A 26,414-nucleotide genomic window follows, 5' to 3' on the forward strand; every position below is an offset into this window, starting at 1 on the left:
TGTTGGAAGTTCAAACTCAAAAAATTCCAACAGTCAGCCAGCCATATGACCAAACCAGTCTGACCACATCTATTTGTGTATTCGGCCATCTTAACAGTTGACTTGGAATGCTAGCCTTTCCACTTTCTGATAATCAAATGTCCATTGTGGATTAAATTGGAGCAGGGAATAGCCCCTTCGTCCTTTGAAGTACTGTCTATGGACATGCTAATGTCTCTCTCCAGCCAAAGTCTCCATTGTTTTTTAAAGCAAGTTTTTTCTTCACCATCAGCAGTTTAAAATCAATGTTCATGTGGCAAAATTCATTTTTCTCATTCTTGGCATGTGGGGGGCTTGCCTGACAGCTAACATATCATTAGCCTTCCTAATTGCTTGCTGCACCTGCATGCTAGCTTTCAGTGACTTATTGACAAGGACACCCAGGTCCTTTGTACATCTACACTTTCTAATCTCTTACCATTTAAGAAATACTCTGCATATCTATTCCTCCTACCAAAGTAGATAACCTCACATTTTTCCCCATTATATTCCATCTGCCATGTTCTTGTCCACTTACTAAGTCTGTCCAAATCCCCTTGAAGCCACTTTGCATCTTCCTCACAACATTCCCATCTTGTTTTGTGTCATCCGTGAACTTAGAAATATATATAGCCTTCATCAGTTGGTCTATGGCTGTAATCCCAAATTGCCTTCTGTGCTTTGTGACAGTCCCCCTGTAGAAGGTACTGCAATTAGTTCAATTTTTTTCTGCATGTTTGACTGCTTTACATGCTGGGAGATGAGCTTTCATCAAGGCTGAGGTCTCAGCGAAAGTACAGAGAGCTTTGAGGCATCATATAAGGCCATTAGAGACAGAATTTAATTCAGGAGATTTGGTGTATTATCAAAAAGAGGGACATAGGAAATGGAAAAGCCCTGGCAAGATAATAGGTTATGATGGTAAAACAGTAGTTATCAAACATGGTAATCAACTGTTAAGGTTCATTCCTCATGATTATAGTCAAGTCATAGAATTATTTATGGCACAGAAGAGGCCATTCAGCCCATTGAGTCCATGCTGGCTCTCCAAAGAGCTATCCAGTCAGTCCCACTCCCTGCTCAATCTCTGCAGCCCTGCAAGTCTACTTCCTTCAAGTGGTTATCCATTTCCCTTTTGAAGTCATTGATTGTCTCTGCTTCCATCACCCTTGTGGACAGCGAGTTCCAGGTCATTACTAACTGCTGCGTTAAAAAAAGTTCTTCCTCATTCCCCCTGTATCCCTTGCCCAAAACCTTCAATCTGTGTCCCCTGAACCTTGTACCGTTGGTTAATAGGAACAGTTTTTCCTTGTCTAACTTATCTAAACCTGTCATCATCTTGTACGCCTCTGTTAAATCTTCCCTCAATCTCCTTTGTTCTAAGGAGAACAACTGCAGCTTTTCCACTCTAACCTAGTAACTAAAATCCCCCATCCCTGGCCGGGATAGATTACAAAGCCTCAGAATCTGAGCAGCTGATAGAAGGAAACGAGGTACCTTGTACCTCAAATGCTCAATGAAGGACCTGAGAAACCGAATACGGTAGATCAAGGGTTGAATAGTGGTAATGTGAGCAAACACGACGCGCAGGACAGAGCTATCACATCCAAAGGCCAATTGCCCTGAGTAGGTACTCAGAAGATGTATATTCCAGAGGGGTCTAGTGAGTGAAGGGATATGACAATTGTGGGATGTGCAGGAATATCTACTGGCAAATTTAAATATTGGTTGAATGTTCAGGAGGATGGCAAAGAAGGGAGGCCCATTGACTGGCAGAATGGGGTGGAAGAGTGGAGAGTAAGAAAACACAGTGCAAGTTCTAATAGTGGCTCTGGAAGGGACTGTTGCGTCACAAAATAATGCCCTGACTGGGTAAACTGCAAATCCACTGACTCTCCAAAAACAATTGCCTTATCATGCTCAAAATCAAGTTTCTTTTGTGCCTTTTTCAGAGAAGATTTACTCAACAGTAAAGGTATCTCACTAGAGACTACATCAGTACTGATAAAGTGGCTTACTCCAGCTATTTTACATGGAATTACAACTCTCTTTAGTGACTTCAATGTGTTGTCATCACCAAACTTAAAGCAAGTAGTACTTTTATACTCCTTAACCTTGCACCGATCCTCACTACTGAGTGAATCCAGATAACATTTTAACCTTTCTGCTCCACATGCTGTCGATGTGCAATAATTATCTAACACAGCATAGTTGAATGAATCCGCGACTAATACAATTCGTTCAGATTCATCATTATCTTCCTCTTCTGCCTCAGAATCCTGTGTCATGTGTAATTTTGAGGACCCTGCAGTTCATTGCATAATGATACTTGGAGTAACACCTGAAGCACCTATTAACTGTTCCTTTGGCATTCCTGGGATTCATTTGCCTATTATTGCTGTTCTAATTCTGTTTTCTGCTATAACAGCCAGACCTGCTAAAGGTGCTTTCATCCTCATTCCTCCTGTCTTTTAACTTTTCCATTGTATTGGTGCCTGGGTCCAGTATCTGGACCATTTTGAAATCGGCAGTCATTGAGTCCTGCATTGTTTGTGTCACTGCAGAATGTTCCATTTGTTCTACCAAGGCTGCAGGAAATGATTGCTGCCTTAAAAAAACTTCTGGGGAAACAGACATCTGATCCAACAGGGAGTTTTTTTCCAAAAACCAAACCCCAGTTAGAACCAAGAGTCAGTCCATATGCAATAGCTTAGCACAATCTAGCAATTTAAATGCTACCACTGAACCAGAGATCTCCAAATTGAATGTCCTCAATATTCTACACAGTTTCTTAAAGTCCATGACATATTCCTCCATTGAATAACTATCTGTTTTCCAAAATATATCAAAGTGCTTCATATGCATTCAATAGGTTATCTTTCTTGTAAATCTCATTCAAGAATTCCAACAGAAGATCCAGACTTTCATCAGTATCCAACTGACGAGCATCCAGTTCACAAAATACTGTACTTTTGATTTTATTTTTGGTAGGAAGTATCAGTGCCGAGGTCACACCTTGTTTCCTCTTTGGTAGGGATGTAACTTGTGTCCACTTATCCACTTCATTCTTCTACTGGTCATATGGTTCAGACTCAGAGAACATTGGAGCGTAATTGTACACCAACAATTTCCACTTGCTTTCTGCCATTTTCCACAATGGCCACTGGTATTTTAGTTTTCTATGTGAAATTTTTTTTTCTTAGTTTCCAACCTTCATGTTTAGGCAACCATCCACTGCTATCATGTTATACCCCAAAAAGCTTGATGTTGAAGAATTATGCTGGAGCCAATCTTTACTCAGTCTTGCATTTATTTTACAAAATAAAAAGATTACAAACATGCAGCTCCTCACTCAACCCTTCACCCAGTTTCAGTAAGTGTCTCCCAAGACTCTAATTAACACCCTCCATCTGCATATGATTAAACACAATTAACAATGGATAGGGTTACGTTTCATGTCTCGCGGAATAAAGAAATAATGTCGTCTCATCTTCTTCCTATTGTTGATAATGTTTGGGACTTCATTTCAATCCTTCCTCCCAAGGGGCTGGAAACGAGGGACCAAGCTCCAAGTGCTAATGCTTCTGCTTTGCCACTGTGCGATGTGTACCTGGGTGCTGCAGTGCGAAAGGAAAGAGGCAACAACACGGCTGCTTAAAGGTAAGGCTTTATTGGTGCAGTTCCAGAAGGTGGTAAGGGTCAAAGGAAATGTGAATGTATAAGAGTGTCTCATGCCTCCCTTGCATGCAGCTCATGGTGCTTTTCCTGCTATGGCTGGAGCCCTTCATCTGACACTGCCTGGGCAACATCTTCCTCCGCATCTTCATCATTGGAGGAAGCATTGTACTTCCCCATATCCTCACTGGTCAATGCCTCCCCCCTCTGTAGTGTCAGGTGTACAGGAAACCACCACGATATGCAAGGCCCTCACTGAGGGATACTGAAGCGCTCCACTGGATCAATCTAGGCACCTGAATCTGAGTAGACTGATGACCTGCTCGATGGTTGCTCAGGTTGATCCGTGGCAGGTGTTGTACTTCTTCTCTGCATCTGTGCATTGGTTCCTCACAGCCGTCAGTATCCATGTCCTCAGTGGCAAGTCCTTGTCTCCAAGGATCCACTCCTGAAGGCATGCGGGCGGATGGAAAAGTTCTGTCACCTGGGACTGCTGAAATACGTAGGCGTCATGGCTGCTTCCTGGAAAGCGTGCACACACCTGCAGGATCCATTTACAGTGGGCGCAGACCAGTTGCACATTGAGCAAGTGGAAGCCCTTCCTTTTGATGAAAGCTGCTGGCTGGTCTGTGGGAGCCTTGATGGCCACATGCATGCAGTCGATGACATCCTGCACCTGCAGAAGTCCAGCAATGGCTCCAAATCCTATAGCCCTCTTGGCTAGACTGGATAGGCATGGAAGCACACATAGTCGCTGTCCCTCCTGAACAGGGCATTGGTGAGCTCTTTGACGCACCAATGAACCATTGACTGCAAAATTCCACACATATTTCCAGCGGATTCCTGGAAGGAGCTTGAGGCGTTGAGATTCAGTGCCATGGAGACCTTCAGTGACAATGCAATCGGGTGCTCACCAAGTCCCATGGGCCTAGCTCATCCTGCATCATGGCACACAGATCAGTGACGGGCTCCCTGGAGAGGCAGAGTCTTCGGAGACACTGTCACTCGGACATCTGCAGGTAGTTGAGCCTTGGCTGGTAGACCCTCTCTGAAGGGAAGCTTCTTCTGTGTGCAGGAGACTGTTAGCGTGCCTCTCCACGTACTTCTCTGGTTTCCCATTCCCAAGGCTGGCTCTCCTGTGGGCCACCAAGCTGCTGGCATGCCCCTGCCAGTGCCTGCACCTCCCTCCCTCAATGCTGCTCCTCCTCCCCAACAGGGGCCTCAAAGCCAAAGTGAATGAAGTTGCCTCTCCCTGAGTGCCAGGGCTTCACAGCAAATGCTGCCACCCCCCCTTCCCTCACTTGTCACCTCTGATAAGGTGGCACTGCCCCGATGGCACCCTCATGTGACTCCCCCACAAAGCTGGCACCTTGGTCCCCACTCCTGACAGTGATTCCTAATGCCCTCCATCCTTCCTGCCAAGCAACGCTGCCTCACCCAATGGCTTCCCAGAGAAGACAGCACTAAGCTCCTTCCTCCTTGTCGCCTCCTTTAATGAGGCAAGGTTCTGAAGCCCCGTGGTTCTCGTGCGCCATTTGTTAAAACGGACCCACTAAATAAAATTGTGGTCTATTGGGCTCTTCAGAACCTCAATTGTCTTCCCACCGTGTGGATGTGCGAAGTCCGCCCTCCATGTCGGTTGCCGACAGTAAAATTTGCAAGAGGTGTCAAGATGTTGGACTTTTGGTCCGAGGTCCTCCGACCCTATTTTATGCTCTCACCCCGTCTCTGTTCCCGTCTCCAATGGTCCCTTGAAATTCCAGTTGTTAACTCTTTCTTTCTCCACAGATGCTGTCAGACCATACCAAGAAGCTTAGTTGTACAGCTGGTATAATAGGATGCACTTCTGTAATACTGTCTTCTCAATTTTCTCCTCTACGCTCCTAGAGAAATTGGCCCACAATAGGTACAGTTACACAGTTACCAGCTTCCCTCTGGTACCTCACTAAAGTTGCCATTCTTCATTTAAGAGTTCAGGCAGTGAGTGTTAACTGTGGCTAGCTTAAATAATTTCCAGCAGGGCTCACTGGATAGTGATCAGGAGCAGGCAAGCTGTTGGAATTTTTCTTCTCAGTACAGGGATAGTAAGACCAATTTTAGCACCCCAGCTGAGACAGCTAAGACCAGGGATCGAATCATGTGCCTTCCTGTTCTGTACAGCACAGCATTATATTAAACTGTACATCTACCAGCCTAGGCATCAGTAAGTCACATCTATAACACTTTTAAGAGAAAGTAAGTCAAACTTGTACAATTGGTAGTGAGCATCACCCAATGTCCATGGATATCAGGAACTCACAAGCATGCTACTCTCAATTTTCCAAAATGTGCGGTTGGCAGGTGTTGTGCCCAGTGTCAAGCGTGAACTCAAGTTGCCGATCATAGTGTGATAATGTTTCATATCTTATATTCCTCATACCCAGCCTTTATTATAGTGTCTGAAGTGTCAAGTCTTTCTGTCAGTCAGTGTCTCACATAGTTATACCGATTACCCTTACCAAATTCTTTATCCATTTATTTGCTTGACCTTGTGGATCAATAAATAGTGGCCATCGTTGAGTGTACTGTGTGATTACTCCATTCTCCACTGACAATGCATCTTTGGGAAGACCTGCAATCTGTGAAACAGGAGATATGGCAGTAAATAGCACTTAATATAGAACAAGCTGGCATAATATTAAAAATGGAGCTGAGCCATACAGCAGTGAAATCAGGAAGCACTTTTTCATACAAAGGGTCGTGGAAATCTGGAATTCTTTCCCAAAAGGCTGTGGGTGCTAAGGCAATTAAAATTTTCAAGACTGAAATCGTTTTACCAGATAGGAGTATCAAGGGAACAAATATGGGTAAATGGAGTTGAGGAACAGATCAGCCATGATCCAACTGATGGCTGAACAATTTTGAGGGGCTAAATGGCCTCCACCTCTTCCTATGTTAACCATCAAAAGCATTTACACACCAAAGCAATTTTGGAATATCCAGATTGAGGTTCCAGTTGTAACATGGGCAAGAAACAAAGTTTGAGATCAACCTTCACCAAACTACAAAAAGATAACAAAGATTACAACAGATGAACAGCATGTGGGTAGAAACACTGATCAAAGCACTTCCAAAACAAAAACTCAACAAATAAGACTTCACTATAATACTGCAACAGTAAAGGCACTTTCATATACAACCTAAAAACTCCCACCTTAGAAGACTAACCTCCAGGTGACACTTTTTCCCATTTACATATTCCATTGGGCCCATTCTTCAAAGTGTTGTTGGGCTCCACAGAGACATCTGATCACAAAATACCCATGCTTAATGTGATACCAGAAAATATATACACAGCTCCAAATATTGACGCCTACTCTAAGCAGCTAGGCCAGGCATTGAAATCCAGCATCCTGGTCAACATTTATCCCTCAACCTACACCAAACACAGATTAACTTGAACCTATCTCATTGGAATTTGTGGAATCATGCTGTGTGCAAATTAGTGGCTGCATTTGCCTAAGTAACAATAAGTGACTAAACTTCAAAATATGTCATTGGCTCTAAAGCACTTTGAAATGTCCTGAGAATGTGAAAGGTGCTACGTCAATGCAAGGTCTTTGTTTATTTTCATACTCTGGGACAATCATATCTTAACCGCTCCGTCCAGAAATACATTGTGAAAGGAAGTTCCATTGCAGCCATTGCTCTGAGCTTGCCTTTAGCAACCGAGACCCAGTGCGGAAATGCCAAAGAACAAAATACAGACAGAAGCTCCAAATACCACTATTTGTAAAGAATGCAAAAGTAGGGGACCACTTCCTCACATTTACTTTACAGGATCAGGTAGCCTTAACCCACAGTGGATTTGATCCACTTCTTTTGTGGGTCTACGATGCTGCAGGTTCCAAGTAGGTTGGCTCATTTACACCAAGAAGTGCAGCCTACAGAGGAACAGCACTCATCTGACATCCGTTGCATTGTAAAGGCACTTTAAGACATTCATAATTAAGTAAAGACAAATCACAGGATCACAAAGGTATCGACAAAAGCCCTAATACATTCACTGCTAATCTGGAGATCTGTGCACTTTTACTGACCCAACCCAGCTATACAGTAGAGATCTCCTCCCTATTACAGCACTCCCTGTAAATACTGCATCATAATGCTACAACAGGAAAGGCAATTTTCTAATATAGGTGGTCCATTAATGACAACAGATTATGAGAATTCTGAAGTCGTATTTGATATAAGTAGATGATGAACTAGGTTACTGTAGAAATTTGTTCATAATATTTCAACTTAGCATTTTTTTTTCATACGTTCTTGGGATGCGAGTATCACTGGCAAAGCCAGCACTTGTTGCCCATCCTAAATGCCCTTGAGAAGAAGTTATAATGTTATAATTGAGTCCCTCCAACAGACACTGTTGTCGTGAGAATCCCCTGCACCAAGGGCACTAATTCAGAAGATCTATCCTGTGATTTGTAGTAGCAGTGAATATGTAGTTTCATTATCTTATTGTGACGTCTTTGATAGCTCACCTGAAGATACGAGACACAAAGTTCTATTCCACTGGTAACATCACTGCAAGGGTTGCCTGTCTTGTTGCTGGCCCTGGTACGTTTCCAGGGGTCAGCCTTATGCAAATTATTTTGGTGAGTCATTTGCCCAGCTCCAATAAATGAGTTAATGCTTGCATTAAAGTAGCTGACAATACATGCAGCACTTGTTTCTAGGTTGCATAGACTGCTATTGGGTCATAATACTACAGGATCCATTGTAACCAATGTAGGAATTTTGAAAACTGCAAAGATTATGAAATATTCTATATGTCAGTAGTAGCCTAGCAGAACCACTTTATACTTAATCTGTGGATTATTATATTTGTAGATTTATTTCTTTGACTGAACAATATTGGCCATAGAATATTTTTCCAGGTCATCAATTAATGAAAACCTTATGAGGACAATTTTGACTTTAGACAATGCTGTAAAAGGCGCGATATGAGCTTCTGCCCCTTCCCCACTCCATTAAACACCTTTCCCGATTTATGTTTTTACTAACTTCAATGGAAAGGTGTTTAATGGATGGGCGTGCCGATGATGTGCTATCGTCCAAAGTCAAAATGGCCTCCCACGTCTTCCTCCCACCTAAAATTAAAATTAAAAACTCTGTATTGCTTGGGGTCCCTTCATTGGTGGGCATTTTGCTCCCAGGTCTCTATAATCACTCACAATGAAATATGTGAGCACAGGCTAGAATATCCCACCTTCTCCCAGTGAGGCAGAATGCTACCTCCTCCTTGTGTTTCCAGCTAACAGTCTTGGCTTGATATGCACACTGGAATACGTTCCTATATTTCTTTGCTGCACTCTCATTACATGCTGCTGAGGTACATCACCAAGTTATAAATTCAGTAAATTGAACAAGTTATCTGGGATTTTCAGCTGATCAAATTGTTGTCAAATTAAAATGGAGATCAACGACCTACCTGCCAGGATCGTATCTTCACGGGGTCTCCTAACGTTGAAATCAGACTGGCTTCTTTTGAATGTGGAACACCAAGAACAACAAATTCTTTCAGCCATTCATCATTCATTGCTGCACGATATTCTCCCTAAAAGTTAAGTTAGGGCATGTTAAAAATGAATAGCAATGTGGTAGTAACAAGGTCAACCCAAATGAGCTGATCTAACTTACTCCGGGAGTTCCTAAGCTGTGCAATGCATTTCTAGAGTAGCTTTTAAAACCTGATGGTGGTTTATCAACTCTGTTTTCCCAAATCTATTAGAATCTCAAGCTAAATGGGCTTTTGTGCTCCAAACTGGAGATAAAAATTCTATAGAACCCCAATATGCATTGTGCTTATGTAGTGTATCCACTGTTAGGGTGTTTTTTTTTAAAAGGATTTTGTGAAATTGAACATTTATGTTGCATAAGTTACACAAGGTGGAAGAGCTCCTGCGATGTTCCAACAGAACAAGAAGTTACAATCTTGGAAGCAAGTGCCCTGTGCGATATGCTGGGCTGGAGTGAATCTAAGGAAGTTTAGTGCACTCACTGGGCTGACAGACAAGCTCTGTTTGAAGTAAACTGCATGCTTTCGTATTACTCACCGTGAAAGCACCCAGATAAGCCACATACCCTCCTGCGATTAGCACATCCCCTGCTACATTATTGATCATGTGATTCAGGTTCTGTATAGTTTCTTGCCAGCGGATTTTCTCATCAGACAGTCCATTTAATAGCTATGGAAAATTAAATAGAGCAAAAGGCATAGTTTAAAAATATTTTACACTGAAGAATAACAAATTATCCTCACAATAATGAAGAACAACAATTTAAATAACTGTCAGTATTTAGAGTTATAGAGCTATTTATGGCATAGAAGGAGGCCATTCGACTCATCGAGTGCATGCAGGCTCTCTGCAGAGCAATCCAGTTAGTCCCACTCCCTCGCTTGATTCCCATAGCCCTGCAAAGTTACTTCCTTCAAGTGCCCATCCAATTTCCTTTCCAAAATCATTAGTTGTCCTTGCTTCCACCATCCTCATCAGCAGCGAGTTCCAGATCATTACCACTTGCTGTGTAAAAAAGTTCTTCACATTCCCCCTGCATCTTTTTCCCCAAACCTTCAATCTGTTTCCCTTAGGGCTTGTACCATCAGTTAGTGGGAACAATTTATCCTTGTCTAACTTATCTAAGTCTGTCATAATCTTGTACACCTCTATCAAATCTTCCCTCAATCCCCTTTACTCCAGGGACAACAACCCCAGTTTTTCCAACCTAACTTTGTAACAAAAATGCCCCATCCCTGGAACTATTTTCTTCAAATTTTTACTCAATTTACAAAGGCAACTAGAGGGAATGATTAAATAGCATCAGAAATCTGAACTTTGATTTTTTTCTATCTTTCACTTAATTGCCAAGATTCATTAGATTAAAAATGATTATTGGTGATATTAGTGCGTGGGCAACTACATAACATGTTGATAAAACATCCCTCTCCACTGCTTTAATGATGGCACTAGCTGTTTAAATTAAATATTCACCCACTAATTTCAGCCTTCTGCATCCTGTTTAATTGTGATGAGTTATTCACAGTATATATAGACTTAGTGGGCTGGATTTAGCTCAGAGGCAGAGAAGGAGTAGTGGTGGTGGTGGGGGAAGGGCGCAGGGGAGTGGACAATCTGTCTGTTTTGAGGTTGAGAAATGTGGAAGAACAGGTTTTCCTCAGGTCCTGCTCAATTAAATTGATTAACAGAGGCTGGGTGGCAGTTGGGTGAGTAGGCTTTCGGCACAAGACCACAGAGGGGGGAGAGGAGGGAGGGATCAGAGGCATGGGGGGAGATCAGAAGTATCAGTGTTGGAGGAGATTGGGGGCCTCAGGGAGTGATCAGGTATGCCTCGGGAGAAGATCGGAAGGGCCAGCAGGGGAGATTGGAAGGTTTGGTGGTAGAGGAGATCAGAGGCCTTGTGGAGAGATCGTAAGAGTTAGGAATAGAGATTGGAAGAGTTGGGAGGGAGATCAGAAGGGTTGGGAGGGGTGGATGTCCGATCGCAGGAGATGGTTGAAGCAGGTAAACTGGATCCAGCAGGTAAGTGGAAGGCATATACCTCTTAGATACCGCAGTCCTTGCCTCCCTTTAGCTGACAGATTTACCGAGGACTGAGAAATCTGGTCGGCCAGTGTTAAGTAAAGCACTAGTTAATTCTAATTATAATATTAAGTGATGAACCTGCCTCCTGCAAGCGGGTTATTTGCCCAACCTCCACCCCCATCCCACCTCCGTTAAAACCAGAAGTGGGTTGGGAGCGGGTTTCAGATTTTTTACCTGCCCGACACAAACCGACCCACTTTTGGGGTTTAAAGTTTCTCCCAATCTTAGTTATTGTCCAGTTTCCTACCTACCTTTCTGATTTGTTTTCGTTTATGCCCCATTACAAAGTGCCCAGTTTACAGCCTTCTGCATTCAACGTTGAGTTCAACAATTTTTGATTGTAATCTCTGCTCCCATTTGTGTTTCTTTGCTGGTTTGATTTTTTTGTTTCTGGACTGCAGCTATTTAAGTTCTTGCCCTTCACAACTCCTCTCAACACATCTTTTGTTTCTTTACTTGTTCCATTACCACTCCATTTGGCCTTGCACTATGAAACCTTTTCATTTAATCTCTCCTGCTTTCCACCTTATCGCAGATATTCCCTTTTGTTCCTCTTTCCAACCTCCCCCCTTTTACTTGCTCAAAACCTATTACATTTCTAACTTTTCCTTGTTCTGATGATCGGTCATAGAAACTGAGACGTTGGGCAGGGTTTTCCCTGCAGGCTTCAGGCTGGATTTTACAGGACCCCCAATGTCGGGCTCCATGGCGAGGGTGGCTGGTAGATCGTTCCAGCAGGGGCCCGCCACAGAGCCCGACGCCAGGAGGGCTGGGACCGATCCTCCCGGCAGTGACGAGGCTCTGTGGCAGCCCCCTGCCACCACTGGCTGACGGGATCTGCATTTAAATATGTAAATTAATAAAATAAATACATTAACATGCACTTACCTGCCAACTTACCAGCCCGCCGCAATCTTCAGAGCGGCGGCCAGCACTCCCGTGCCTTCACCTCCCCGTCTGGCGGAAGCAGGCGCGACACTGGTGGGGAAGGCGGGAATGTAAGAGTTTTAGTGTGGGGATGGGGGGTAGGGAACAGTGTCAAAATACCATCATCAGTGTAGGGGATGGTGGGAAAGGGTGAACTGTGAATTTTGTACAGTCTGGGTTGGGGGGGGGGTGGTGGAGGGGAAGGTCATATTTCAAAGGTAAGTATTTTGCTGGGGGAAGGGCAGATACTTAATGTTATTGGTATTGGGGGTGGAAAAAGGGTGATAGAATTTTTATTACAACAGTGGGGGGGGGGGGGGGGGGTATGACTTAAAAAATTTAAATGAACCAGCAGGGCTGGCTGCCCTTTAAAAATGGTGCCAATGCCTGCGCATGGCCCCTCCACACCATTGTGGGGGGATGGGGGGCCGACCCAGTATTTAAATGATTCGCCACGTGGTAGATCGCAGCAGCAGGTGGCCCGCACATGCGGCCTACCATTTTTTTCGCCCCCACTGATCCAGCCCAATGTGCGGGGAACAGTCACTCAACCTGTGATTTTCCCCAAATTGACCAATTAGTGGCCAGAGGGTGGGCTTACCGTCTGTAGTGTTGTGAGATTTGCATTGTGCACTTTTTCCACTTGAAGCCACCATACACATACAAATGCCAGAAAGGGAAAGTGAAAGTAAAAGTGAATAAAGAAGAATCTATTGCTGTACAACAGCATCCTGTCACACATCTTTTACTAAACTCGGCTAAACTGGCCATGATTTGTATTCCCATGTTGGCTAAAGTGGCTGCGATGGTTTGAAGGTGCGAAGGCAGGTTTTGCAATCACAGATAACAAAAAGTCCTCCTTACTAACATCTGGGGGCTTGTGCCAAAATTGGGAGAGCTGTTCCACAGAGTAGTCAAGCAGCAGCCTGACATAGGTATGATTCCATGATTATGACTAACAGACAATGTCCCAGACACCACCATCACTATCCCTGGGTATTTCCTGTCCTACTGGCAGGACAGACTCACCAGAGGTGGCAGCACAGTGGTATACAGTCGGGAGGGAGTTGCCCTGGGAGTCCTCAACATTGACTCCGGACCCCATGAAGTCTCATGGCATCAGATCAAACATGGGCAAGGAAACCTCCTACTGATTACCACGTACTATCGCCCCCACCTCGGCTAATGAATCAGTGCTTCTTCATGTTGAACATCAATTGAAGAAGCACTGAGCATAGAGTCAAGTAAACCCAATATGCCAAATGAGGAATTTTTAAATTAATTGGTGGAAAACTTACATTAAACTTTTAATGTGTGAAATCCTGCAGTTAACTTTTAAAAAAACTGGCAGCCAAGATGGCCACCACAATTTCCACCTGAACTACCAGGAGATCGAAGTGGAGGCAAAAGTCTAACAAGAAGCCCAGCCGGGACAGGCTTTGGCTAACTGAGTAGATTATCCAGATCACCTCGTTAGCACAACATTCAAAGCCATCTTGAGGCATTCATCAGTGGAGATGTCCCTCCAGGGGTAAACACTCTCAATACCACCTGAGAGAGGTTTTGGGTTTTAGGCTTTGGATCTCATTAAAAACAAAAGGAATTGAGAAAACAATGTGTCTATCTGTTCATCTCTGGAAAAGCTGGAAGTTTTGTTACACAGAGAAGAGACAAGCAATAACTGAGACTGTGCAGCAGAGAAAGCTGTGTGCCTCCCTTTCTTTCTTTCTTTCTCTCTCCCATAAAACATCAAGTTTGAAAACCGTCTGCGACTGTGGACCCGCCAAGCCTACAGACTGCTACGGCCAAAGACCAGGGGAAGAGAGCCACCTACCAGTCTGCCTTCAAGAAAACCATGAGCAAAGCGGGCCAGTCACAAAGAGCACTTTGACCAGCCAAGGACTTCAAGTATACAACTTCAGCCGCAAGGCCACCGAATCATCCAACCCCATCGACGGTGTATTTAGCTTTTATTTATTCTGGACTTTAATCCAACCAAAAAACCTGCTTTCCACTTTGTAATCTAAATGTGTGTGTGAGATTCTACTGTGAATGTATATATATTTTTAAAATCGGGGTTAGGTTGTTAAGTATAATAAACTTACCTCTTTCTTGTTTAAACTCAAGAAAACCTGTCCGATTGGTTCTTTCATGATCACAGTAAAGATAAAAGGTAAAACATTCACAGAGGTGGTAAGCACAACTACAGCTTAAAAGGAATAAACGCTGTTGCGGTCAAATAAGAGGAAGGGCAAGAGGGGCGACTATGACCCCCTCCTCACTTGGCTGTAACAGTAGCAAGGGCACAGAATGTACTCTGGGTGGGGGACTTCAATGTCCATCACCAAGAGTGGCTTGGTAGCACCATTACTGACCGGGCTGGCCGAGTCCTAAGGGACATAGCTGCTAGACCGGGTCTGTGGCAGGTGGTGAGGGAACCACCAAGAGGGAAAAACCGACTTGACCTTGTCCTCACCAATCTAGCTGTCACAGATGAATCTGTCCATGGCAGTATTAGTAGCAGTGACCATCGCACAGTCCTTGTGGAGACGAGGTCCTGTCTTCACATTGAGGATACTCACCATCGTGTTGTGTGAGACTACCACCGTGCTAAATGGGATAGATTTCAAACAGATCTAGCAACTCAAAACGGGGCATTAGTGAGGCATGTGGACCATCAGCAAAAGCAGAATTATATTCAACCACAAACTGCAACCTCATGGCCTGGCATATTCCCCCACTGTACCATTGCCATCAAGCTGGGGAACCAACCCTGATTCAATGAAGAGTGCAGGAAGGCATGCCAGGAACAGCACCAAGCATACATCAAAATGAGGTAGTGAGATAAAGTCAAGTCAGCTGCTGAAGAAAGGACAGAAGATGACAACCCAGCTCACTTTCCAGAAACTCCCAAGGAAGGAGCCTGAGAAATCCACTGTCAATTCATCTCATTTCCTGTCTTTGAAGAAAGCCCGCGAAAATTAATTCTCACCGCCACCTGAAAAGAACTGTTCTAAAAGATCTCAGTGACCTGTCTACGTGTACTCAGAAGTTAGATTGTACGTCAGTTTTGGAACAACATATCTCATCTGCTGTTTTCTTCAGAAATGAGCAAGTAATCTGCCCAATTTTTTTTTGTCTATAACAGAGATTTGAATTTATAAAAATCTCTTTTATCTTTTCAGTTAACAACAGCCGTCTCACAAACAGAGTTGTGACTTGTTCAAAGAATGTTTCCATTGTAGCGATGCTTACCCACACCAGACAAAGTAGCCTGCTACTGGTAGACAATGTAAAAGCTATGGAAAACCCAATCACTTTGCAAGTGTTTGTCGCTCATCAGCAAAATCCAAATTTGGGATGAGCCAACTGCTTGGGTCTCACCCGTACAAGTTGTAAAGAAACCCAAGAGTGAGAACCAGATTAGAATCTGCTTTGATATGCGATCACCAAACTATGCCATACAACGAGAAAGATACTCAACACCAACAATCGATGATATCATAGAGAAAGTGAATGGCGCTAAACACTTTGTTAAACTTGACCTCAATGAAGGCTACCATAAAATCAAGCTGGCAGAAGAATTGAGATATCTTACAGTATTCTCTACTCGCATTGGACTTTTCCAATACAAGAGGCTCAACTTTGGAGTCAATTCAGCAGCTGAGATATTTTAGCACATGATTCAATCTGCACTTCAAGGTCTTGAAGGTATGCTGAACATCAGTGATGACATTCACATCTACAGTCGCACTGAAAGGGAACTTGAGCCATGCCTACATGCATGCCTACAACTTCTCAGAGAACGTAACCTCACCTTGAACAAAGACAAGTGCTTGTTTAATGAAAGCAGAATTGAATTCTTTGGTCATGTGCTCAGTGGTGAAGGTGTATCACCAGATCCACAGAAAGTTGAAGCCATTGCAAATGCTGCAGATCCTATAAACATGCAAGAAGTCCGGAGTCTGCTAGGACTCAGCACCTACGGTAGTCACTTCATTCCTGACCTCGCTACTGTATCTGCCCTCCGAAGCGATGTTGTGCCATAGGAGATCACCTAGTGGGAATGGACTAAATCACATAAACAGGCAGGACACCAGGGAGGCGGTGGCGTAGTGGTAATGTCACTAGGCTAGTAATCCAGAGTCCAGGCTAATGCTCTGGGGACATGGGTTCATATCCCACTGACGGCAGATGGTGAAATTTGAATTCAATTAATAAATCTGGAATTAAAAGCTAGTCTAATGATGACCAGGAAACCATTGTTGATTGTTGTAAAAACCCATCTGGTTCACTAATGTCCTTTAGGGAAGGAAATCTGCTGTCCTTACCTGCCTTCAAGTGACTCCAGACCGCAGTAATGTGGTTGACTCTTAAAATGCCCTCTGAAATGGCCTAGCAAGCCACTCAGCTCAAGAGGAATTAGGGACGGGCAACAAGTGCTGGCCTAGCCAGCGGCTTACACATCCCACTGCCCTTGACATCAAGGCAGCATTTGACCGATTATGGCATCAAGGAGCCCTAGCAAAACTGAGGTCAATGGGAATCAGGGGGAAAACCCTCCGCTGGCTGGAGTCATACCTAGCACAAAGGAAGATGGTTGTGATTGTTGGAGGTCAATCATCTGAGCTCCAGGACATCACTGCAGGAGTTCCTCAGAGTAGTGTCCTAGGCCCAAACATCTTCAGCTGCTTCATCAATGACCTTCCTTCAATCATAAGGTCAGAAGTGGGGATGTTCACTGATGATTGCACAATGTTCAGCACCATTCGTGACTCCTCAGGTACTGAAGCAGTCCGTGTAGAAATGCAGCAAGACCTGGACAATATCCAGGCTTGGGCTGATAAGTGGCAAGTAACATTCGTGCCACACAAGTGCCAGACAATGAGCATCTCCAACAAGAGAGAATTTAACCATCTCCCCTTGACATTCAACAGCATTACCATCGCTGAATCCCCCACTATCAATATCCTAGGGGTTACCATTGACCAGAAACTGAACTGGAGTAGCCATATAAATACTGTGGCTACAAGAGCAGGTCAGATGCTAGGAATCCTGCGGTGAGTAACTCACCTCCTGACTCCCCAAAGCCTGTCCAACAAGGCACAAGTCAGGAGTGTGATGGAATACTCTCCACTTGCCTGGATGGGTGCAGCTCCAACAACACTCAAGAAGCTCGACACCATCCAGGACAAAACAGCCCGCTTGATTGGCACCCCATCTACAAACATTCACTCCCTCCACCACCGACGCACAGTGGCAGCAGTATGTACCATCTACAAGATGCACTGCAGCAACGCACCAAGTCTCCTTAGACAGCACCTTCCAAACTCACGACCTCTACCAACTAGAAAGACAAGGGCAGCAAATACATGGGAACACCACCACCTGCAAGTTCCCCTCCAAGTCACACACCATCCTGACTTGAAACTATATCGCCGTTCCTTCACTGTCGCTGGGTCAAAATCCTGGAACTCCCTTCCTAACAGCACTGTGGGTCTACCTACCCAAATGGACTGCAGCGGTTCAAGAATGCAGCTCACCACCACCTTCTCAAGGGCATTTAGGGATGGGCAATAAATGCTGGCCTAGCCAACGACGCCCACATCCCATGAATGAATTTAAAAAAAATGGCGGTTGTCAGCTAGTGCACAAAGGCCTATTTCGACCCTGAGAAAACATCAAACTTACTTCAGGTAGAAAAGAGGGCCAAGAATTTCCTTGGAGTCTGGTGATTACAAAAGGATGGATGAGAGTTTCAGCTATAGAGGTGGACTGTGATAGGGGATTCATAAGACGATATTATGGGAATGAAAGTCGGTGGTCTTTGTGATGGAGAGGATATGGGTTGGAAGCTGAGCTCAGGGAGACACTGCGATTGAGAGCGATCTGGTTCAACCTGAGAGTGGCTGGGGAGGGGAAATAAATCAATGGCTTGTTTGTGGCAGGGGCCAAAGACAATGGCTTTGGTCTTTGCAATATTTAACTGGAGAAAACTGTGCAGGATGTAGGACAAATATCCTGACAACAGGAAGGGGAGGGGTTGAGAGAGGTGGTGAGGCAGAGCTGGGTGTTGTTAATATATGTCATGAACCTTTTGCCATATCTTTGGATGATGTCGCCAAGGAGCAGCATACAGATAGATCTTTGAGAGCTCCAGAGGTAATGGTGCGAGGGCGGGAAGAGAAGCCATGCCTAGAGATGCTCTGGCAATGATTGGACAGGTTGGATGCAATTGGATTACTCAGTGCTGAAGTATATTGCAACATTAAAATACTGCAGATGGTTAGTTTACATTCTCAAGCAGCTAAAGAACTGTTTAAGTACTGGATTTTGACCAAGTTTAGGGTAGAGTTCATCACATTAATACAGTGGGTGTGAAATGGAACTGTGTGCTTATTACCTTGTCGGCTCTGATTAGTCTCTGCTCACACTGCTCACATTTATTTTCTAGCTCTTCTTTCTTTGTTACACAGTCCAGGTACTTTGTTTCAAGAGCAGCTATTCCAAGTTCCACACCAGCCAGACGGCTCTTTGCTTCCTCTAGGATCTTCTGAGTCACATCCAGATCTTCCTGAGCTTCACGGAGAGCTTGCTGTGTAAAAAAAAGGTAAGTGAATTGATTGTTAATGTATTACTAGTACACTGTGTTTTAGAACTGCACAAATCTTTTAGTAAAATATAAAACTCACATATTGTTGCCATATTACAATTTATCTGGTCTATAATCCTACATATGTTATATACAGAATAACAAAAAAAATCACAAGTCAATATTCCAATACAAATTGACTGTTTCAGTTAGTTACAGTACTTCAGTGTAAGAATTTTTTAAGATAGAAAGTGCGGCTCAGTTGCAAGTAAATGTGCAAATCAGTCCCCTTATAACCAAGATTTGTTACTGAGGCAGAAATGTGAATGCTACACTGTTTACAATCCACTCATAGCTCAGTGAGTAAATGCACTGCTCAATGTGTTACTGAGCCATACAGACCACTGAAGTACTGGATTCAATCTCTGGTCTATGCTGTTAGCAAGTTTCAACTGGGGCAGGATTTGGAGTGCTACAATCATTTTCGGTTCCCCCGAATTAGGCTAGGCAGGGGGAAACAGTCAGGTAAGATTCCTCCTCTCGATCACTACCCAAATGCGCATTGGACGCGGATGGGATTGGAATTGACTGCAAGGCTTGCCAGTATCAAATAAGCTACCAACTCTAACTCTCTATTCACATGTACTTGGATGAGGCACCGTTGGGCAACTGCTGCCTGAGAAACTCTTCAGTGTCTTCAGAAGAAGAGAAAAGAAGTTGAAGGGGACAAAATATTTATCTATTATTATTCTATGTTTACACCTGTCCAAAACATTTGGAGCACAGCTTTAAAAAGAAGTTTAGTGATGACAATTGATGGTACATACCCTTTTAGGTTCCACAGCTTTGGCGATAAAATGGTATTTGTGCATGGCTCGAACCCACTGGCAAATGGAAGTACAGGCTTTCGAAACCTTGGCAATAGCAGCAGGCATGAAGTCCTCATTGTCAATGTATGGTTGGATCGATTTGATTACAGAATCGGGAATGTTGTCCTGGTAAGATACAAGGACATGTGACAGTTACAGACAACACTTATATGGAGAAAAAGAGGCCTAGAGGTTTGGTGAGGTTCTCCAGATCTCCCGTTGTATCTCCTGGAGAAGCAGCGCCAATGGCCACCTATGCCTTTTCTCTGGGGGTTGGGGGTGGTGGTAATTGTTCTGTCATGGCCGGAGATCCCAAGAGCATCAGAGAATCTGAGGGTTGGAGAATTGCCATAGAGTTTACAGCATAGAATCAGGCCATTTGGCCCAACTGGTCTCATGTTTATGCTCCTTATGATCCTCCTCCTACTTTGCTGTAACTCACTCTATCAGCATAACCTTGTTTCTTTCTCCCTCATGTACTTATCCAGCTTCCCTTTAAATGCAGCAATGTATTAGTTGCAATTGCTTCTTGTCGTAGCGAGTTCCCATTCTAACCACTCGCTGGATAACAAAGTTTTCCTGAATTCCCTACTGAATTTATTGATGACTATCTTATATTTATGGAGAAAAGGATGCTGCTTTGATAGCTCAGTTGTGTCAACCGATTGGGATGTATGATATGATGATATGACAGTGCTGAATGGACAACACCTGTATTTTTTTCTCATCCAACCTTGCCATATTCAATTTCTTATGTTGAATAGAATGTCGAGTGAGGACTTGGCTGTATTCACCCCCTTTACCCCATGGGGACTTATTGTCTGGGCTCACAAAAACAGCTTGCATTTATTTAGCATCTTTAATGCAGGAGCAATCTGAATGGGTTAATGCTTGCCAATCATCCAGCATCATTTTCTACTATAAAGTTGAGCCCAAAACTCATGCTTTTGGATGGAGAACTAGTGCAACTGAGGTGTGACAGTCCAGACTAACTGTGTTTATGCCAGAATATGACACTACCCTAAACACAACCCAGGTGAGCTTTACCTTTGTTGTTCAGTATATTTGTTGCTTAGTGTACTGTGTGTACCTGACTGTTCTTATTCCAAATAAAGTAATTAACTGTTACCAGTTGGTTCATGTTAGACTTTCCTAGATCTTTCTGCAAGGCAGCGTAAATGCCTGATGGGGTTAACTAAACACAGGAGCTTGTTGTACCGGTTGCCAGGGGAACTTTGTTATGAGACTTAAGTCATGCCATTTATGTGGTGTTTGTTACAAGACAGGTGGACAGATTTAGGGAGGGAATTCCAGAGCTTAGGACCCAGGCAGCTGAAGGCATGGTCGCGATATTTCTTAATTAGAATCAGAAAATGGTAGTGTTTAAAATCAGACATATGCAAGAGACTAGAATTGGAACAGCTAACACATATTGGAAAGTTCTAGGGCTGGAAGAGACTGCAGACATAGGGAGGGGTGATGCCCTGGTGGGATTTGAAAACAAGGATGAGAATTTTCAAATCACATATGACGAATGGCCACTTGAATGAAGCACTAAAGCAGCCAGTGCTGTGGAACTGTACATCAGCATGCGTCACTGCCTTCAGGAGAGGGGGGGGGGGGGTGCAGAAAAGCAAAATTGTAATAAGATATGAGATATGCCATCATGCCTTCCACCGATGTGCATAAAGGAAACAAAGTGACTCCTAACAGCGCAGAGTGATCGCGGACATCATCAGTGCGTGCAAATATTTGCCAGCTTGCCAGTATGAATGCGCGCATGCGCGCGCATGACGTCGTCACGCAATGATGTCCTCACCCCTCAATAGCTGTCGCCATTCACCCAAACAGTACCCCGCTCCTTCCCACCATCCCTGCTTCAATCGCCACTTTCCCCCGCTTGGCCGCCCGCTCCCCGCCACGCCGCTGCCTTCCCTCAGCCACTCGCTCCCCCCCACTCCTGGTCGTTTGCCCTCTCCAGCCACTCGCTCCAGGCCCCCCCACTTCCCCCTCTCAGCCACTCGCTCCTGCCCTCACCGCTTCCAACCCCTTTCAACCAGCTGCTTCCTTCTTCGGCCGCCGCTTCCCCCCTCAGCCGCTCGCTCCAGGCCTCACTGATTCCCCCCACCTTGCCCCTTGGGTTGAATTTGTTTTTTGTGACAAATTGAGCAGAACCATTTTTATTACTGGCAGCTGCTGAGATGTCGCAGACAGTGATGTTTCAGTGAATAAAGCTACATCTGCGCACGTGCTAGTACTGCGCCACCTAGTGGTTGCATTGTCAACAAATGCAGCCCTGCTAATATCAACAGCAATTTCTAGCTTCTGTCCTCATCAGCCAGCTCATTTTAAACAGATTGATTAAATTCTAAATACTGACTGATTATTATGTTGACTGACTGCACCATTCAACAAAACAAATGCCCTTAATCTTTAGAATAAGGAAAGTACCTTGAAGAGATTAAGATAAACAAGAAAAAGTATGCTTACGACAGATGCCAGGTAGAAGATACTATTGAGAACCAGGCTGAATATAGAAAGTCCAGAGGGGAATTGAAAAAGATATTAAGAGAAGCAAAGAGAGAGCATGAAAAGAGATTGGCAGCTAGCATTAAAGGAAATCCCAAAGTTTTCTGTAGGCATATAAATAGTAAGAGGGTGGTAAAAGGTGGAGTGGGGCTGATTAGGGACCAGAAAGGGGATTTACACATGGAGACAGAGGACATAGCTGAGGTATTACATTAATACTTTGCATCCGTCTTTACCAAGGAAGAAGATGCAACCCAGGCAATGTTGAAAGAGGAGGTAAGTCAGACATTAGAGGGGTTTAAAATTGATAAAGAGCAAGTATTAGATAGGCTGCCTGCACTTAAGGCACAAGGAACAGATGAGATGCAACCAAGGATAGTGAGGGAAGTGAGGGTGGAAATTGCAGAGGCGCAGGCCATAGTTTTTCAGTCTTCCTTAGACTCGGGGTGGTGCCAGAGGACTGTAGAATTGCAAACGTTACACCCTTGTTCAAAAAAGGCTGTAAACATAAGCCCAGCAACTACAGGCCAGTCAGTTTAACTTCAGTGGTGGGAAAACTTCTACAAAAAAGAATTTGGGACAAAATCAATAGTCACATGGACAAATGCGAGATAATTAAGGAAAGCCAGCATGGATTTCTTAAGGGAAAATCATGTTTAATTAACTTGCTAGAGTTTTTTGAGGAGGTAACAGAGAGGGTCGATGAGGGCAATGCTGTTGATGTGGTGTACGTGGACTTTCAAAAGGCATTTGATACAGAGCCACACAACAGACCTGTGAGCAAACTTGTAGCTCATGGAATAAAAGGAACGGTAGCAAAATGGATATGAAATTGACTGAGTGACAGGAAACACAGAGTAGTGGTTAATGGATGTTTTCCAGGCTGGAGGAAGGTTTGTAATAGAGTTCCCCAGGGATCAGTGTTGGGAGCCTTGCTTTTCCGGATATATATTAATGCCCTAGACCTTGGTGTACAGGGCACAGTTTCAAAGTTTGCAGACGATACAAAACTTGGAAGCATTGTGAACTGTGAGGAGGATAATGTAGAACTTCAAAAGGACATAGACAAGTTGGTGGAATGGGCAGACAGGTAGCAGATGACATTCAATGCACAGAAATGTGAAGTGATTCATTTTGTAGGAAGAACAGAGAGAGACAATATAAAACAAAGGGTACAAATCTAAAGGGGATGCAGGAGCAGAGGAAGCTAGGTGTATATGTGCATAAGTCATTGAAGGTGGCAGGACAGATTGAGAGCGCAGTTAATGAAGCATACAGTATCATGGGCTTTATTAATAGGGGCATAGAGTACAAGAGCAAGGAAGTTATGTTGAACGCATATAAGACACTAGTTTGACCTCAGCTGGAGTATTGCGTCCAGTTCTGGGTGCAGCACTTTAGGAAAGACGTGAGGGCATTGGAGAGAGTACAGAAAAGATTCACAAGAATGGTTCCAGGGATGAGGAATTTCAATTATAAAGATAGATTGAAGAAGTTAGGACTGTTTTCCTTGGAGAAGAGAAGCTGACAGGTGATTCGATAGAGATATTCAAAATCATGAGGGGTCTGGACAGAGTAGAGAGAAAGAAACTGTTCCCACTCGTGAAAGGATTGTGAATGAGAGGGCACATATTTAAAGTATTTGGTAAGAGAAGCAAAAGTGACATGAGGAAAAACTTTTTCACGCAGCAAGTGCTTAAGGTCTGGAATGCGTTGCCTGAGAACATGGTGGAGACAGGTTCTATTGAAGCATTCAAAAGGGAATTAGACAATTATATGAAAAGGAAGAATGTGCAGGGTTATGGGGAGAAGGCAGGGGAATGGAATTGAGGGAATTGCTCTTTCAGAGAGCCAGTGCGGACACGATGGACCAAATGACCTCTTTCTGCACTGTAACAATTCTGTGATTCTGTGAAGGCTATAAAGGAAAAACCTAAGGGGCTCATAAGAAAAGCCACTGCAGGTTGGAAAAAGCTCTCCTGTCATTGCAGAGCTGAGATATTTTTGTATTCACGCTTTTCACTATGCTTTCCGCAACCTCATGTCGTACATTGAGTTGCCAACCCTTCCAGATTGTTCTATAGTCTCCAGGAACTAAAGATTAATATCCTGCACACTTCTGCAAGAAAATGTGAAAAAAAATTATAAGGGCATTAAAAAATGTGTATTTAATTTTCTTTGAATACTTCTGTTTATTCGTTATAAAAATATTGAGATGGGAATAAAAGGCTATTTGATCAGGTTGGGCAGTTAAAAGTGGGAGGTCATGTGATGAAATCTCCAGGAATATGTCTAACCAAATCTGACAACCCTAGTCACACACCGAGCCACAGGCAAGAAGCGGTTGAGAAAACTATCAATGATTCTCTTGATTTGGCCGCTGGAAGGGGAATCTGAGGTGACCCATCCTTCTAATTTTGTTAGTCCCATTAAGAAAATGCTTTATTCTGTTGACACAGGTGATACTGAGAGATGTGCTACATGGAATGATCGATCCCATCTTGTACTGCTGAGGGGCATGACACTGCAGCAGGAATGAGCTGAGACATTAATAGGCTAACTTTTTTAATCAGCATATTTCATTGATTATGTTAAACCTGAATTATTATGGGTTTAAAACCAGAAATGTGTCTAAGTGGAAGTCTTAATTTAGCAAATGTGTTGAACTACTGCTGCCCCCATGGTTCAAATTGTTAATCTTAAAATTTATCAGCCACTGAAGTCTGCTATTAAATGGTTACATAAATCTTGTAAAAATATTCTTTTAACATTCCTTCTGACTTTAGTGCATAATAGAAAATCCCGGTACTGGTCAGTCTCACTCACTTTGTGTACTGGATCTTGGTGCTGTGATGTGTGTAGCTCTGACATTTGGAAATACAGTTTGTTCCATTATCTTTCCCTCAAGGTTGGCTCAACTCCATTATCCATAAGGCTTTGCAGTTTTGGAGTCCATAAGTATCTTGCATTTAAATATTCAAAGATCTTATCCTAATCCTGGTAAGATCTTTTCACCACCAACAACCATCCCCACAGAGTGCTAAAAAGCAAGGACACATATCATCCCATAAATCACTGGGCAATATGGAGATATATTCACCATTACAATAGCAGGGACCAACTTCCCAACCACCACCCAACCAAGACAAGTCTTTTCAAAGACATCTATTGTTTCCACTGAACTGCAATGCCCAGAATGAATGCTTCCTGGGCTGTGCTGAATTTGCTGATTGCCACATGGGTATGGGTCATTTTGAATACACCCAAGGTGGGCTAATTTTTGTCATTTTGATTCAAAGTTTGCATCCCTTCCATTTTCCTGGATTATTTCCAGTTGGATCATTCTGTTTTCCTGGTTGGAGTTAAGCTAAACTCAAGAGAAAGGCAACAGAACCAACTGCATAAAGAATAGGACACAAAAAATACCTTATCATATTTGAATAAGCTCTCCAAGAACTTGGCTGGGTCCTGCAAAAGTCCTTTTCCTGGTTCCCAATAGTCATCCATTTTAGTGCCTGGTTTTTCTCCTGCAACTTTCTTTGGCTTTATTCCCTTCATAATACAGACTGCTTCAATCACCAACTTCACGCCGACGGGAGGACGTTGCATGCCTCGTACCTGTATGCACAGTGCAAGTAAAATTATCTTCACTGGCCCAATCTTTTGAAAATACATTATCTTTTTTTGTGTTTTTATCAAGGTGAAGGATGTTAGTGTTGGGAAATAGAATGCTTTCAATTCCAGCACAGCACAGTTAGGTGCAGAGCAGAAATACCCTACTCTACATCAATAACTTATCTCAACCACAAATTCAAGCCTGAATGCACTATTGTCACATTTTTCCAATCTACACACCAGCCGTCCTGTGGCTGCGTTGAGTGAGATTGCCAGTTAGGGGTCGTTTTATACTACGAACTATGCCCGCAAAGAACTGAATTTAGACTATCCATACTCATTTCAGCAAGCAGAGGTGACTTTCATCCCATCTGTTTAAGATGGATTTAAATCCAAGGTTTGCATGATCATAGACTGATGTCTAAACCATAAGTTCCTGAACAATAAATAACTTTCATAACATCAGTTATGGTGCCATAAATTACCCAATTGTTCTGAACCACAGAGACAAAACTTTTCATACGTTACAATTAAATATATTTA

General features: G+C 43.5%; 1 protein-coding gene across 1 annotated transcript in view; it reads right to left on the reverse strand.

Annotated features, from left to right (window-relative positions):
* The window catches only part of dnah1 (dynein, axonemal, heavy chain 1), a 697,254-nt gene that overhangs the window by 145,618 nt on the left and 525,222 nt on the right, over positions 1 to 26,414 (reverse strand). Inside the window, exons 55-60 of the mRNA XM_068051405.1 lie at positions 25,683 to 25,874; positions 19,686 to 19,853; positions 18,670 to 18,861; positions 9,792 to 9,923; positions 9,167 to 9,292; positions 6,192 to 6,311 (exon numbers count right to left, since the gene is read on the reverse strand). Coding sequence (XP_067907506.1) covers positions 6,192 to 6,311; positions 9,167 to 9,292; positions 9,792 to 9,923; positions 18,670 to 18,861; positions 19,686 to 19,853; positions 25,683 to 25,874 — 930 coding nt within the window. The remainder of the gene's footprint in view (positions 1 to 6,191; positions 6,312 to 9,166; positions 9,293 to 9,791; positions 9,924 to 18,669; positions 18,862 to 19,685; positions 19,854 to 25,682; positions 25,875 to 26,414) is intronic.

This window comes from Heterodontus francisci, chromosome 19 (assembly GCF_036365525.1).
Source record: "Heterodontus francisci isolate sHetFra1 chromosome 19, sHetFra1.hap1, whole genome shotgun sequence".
Classification (NCBI taxonomy): Eukaryota; Metazoa; Chordata; class Chondrichthyes; order Heterodontiformes; family Heterodontidae; genus Heterodontus; species Heterodontus francisci.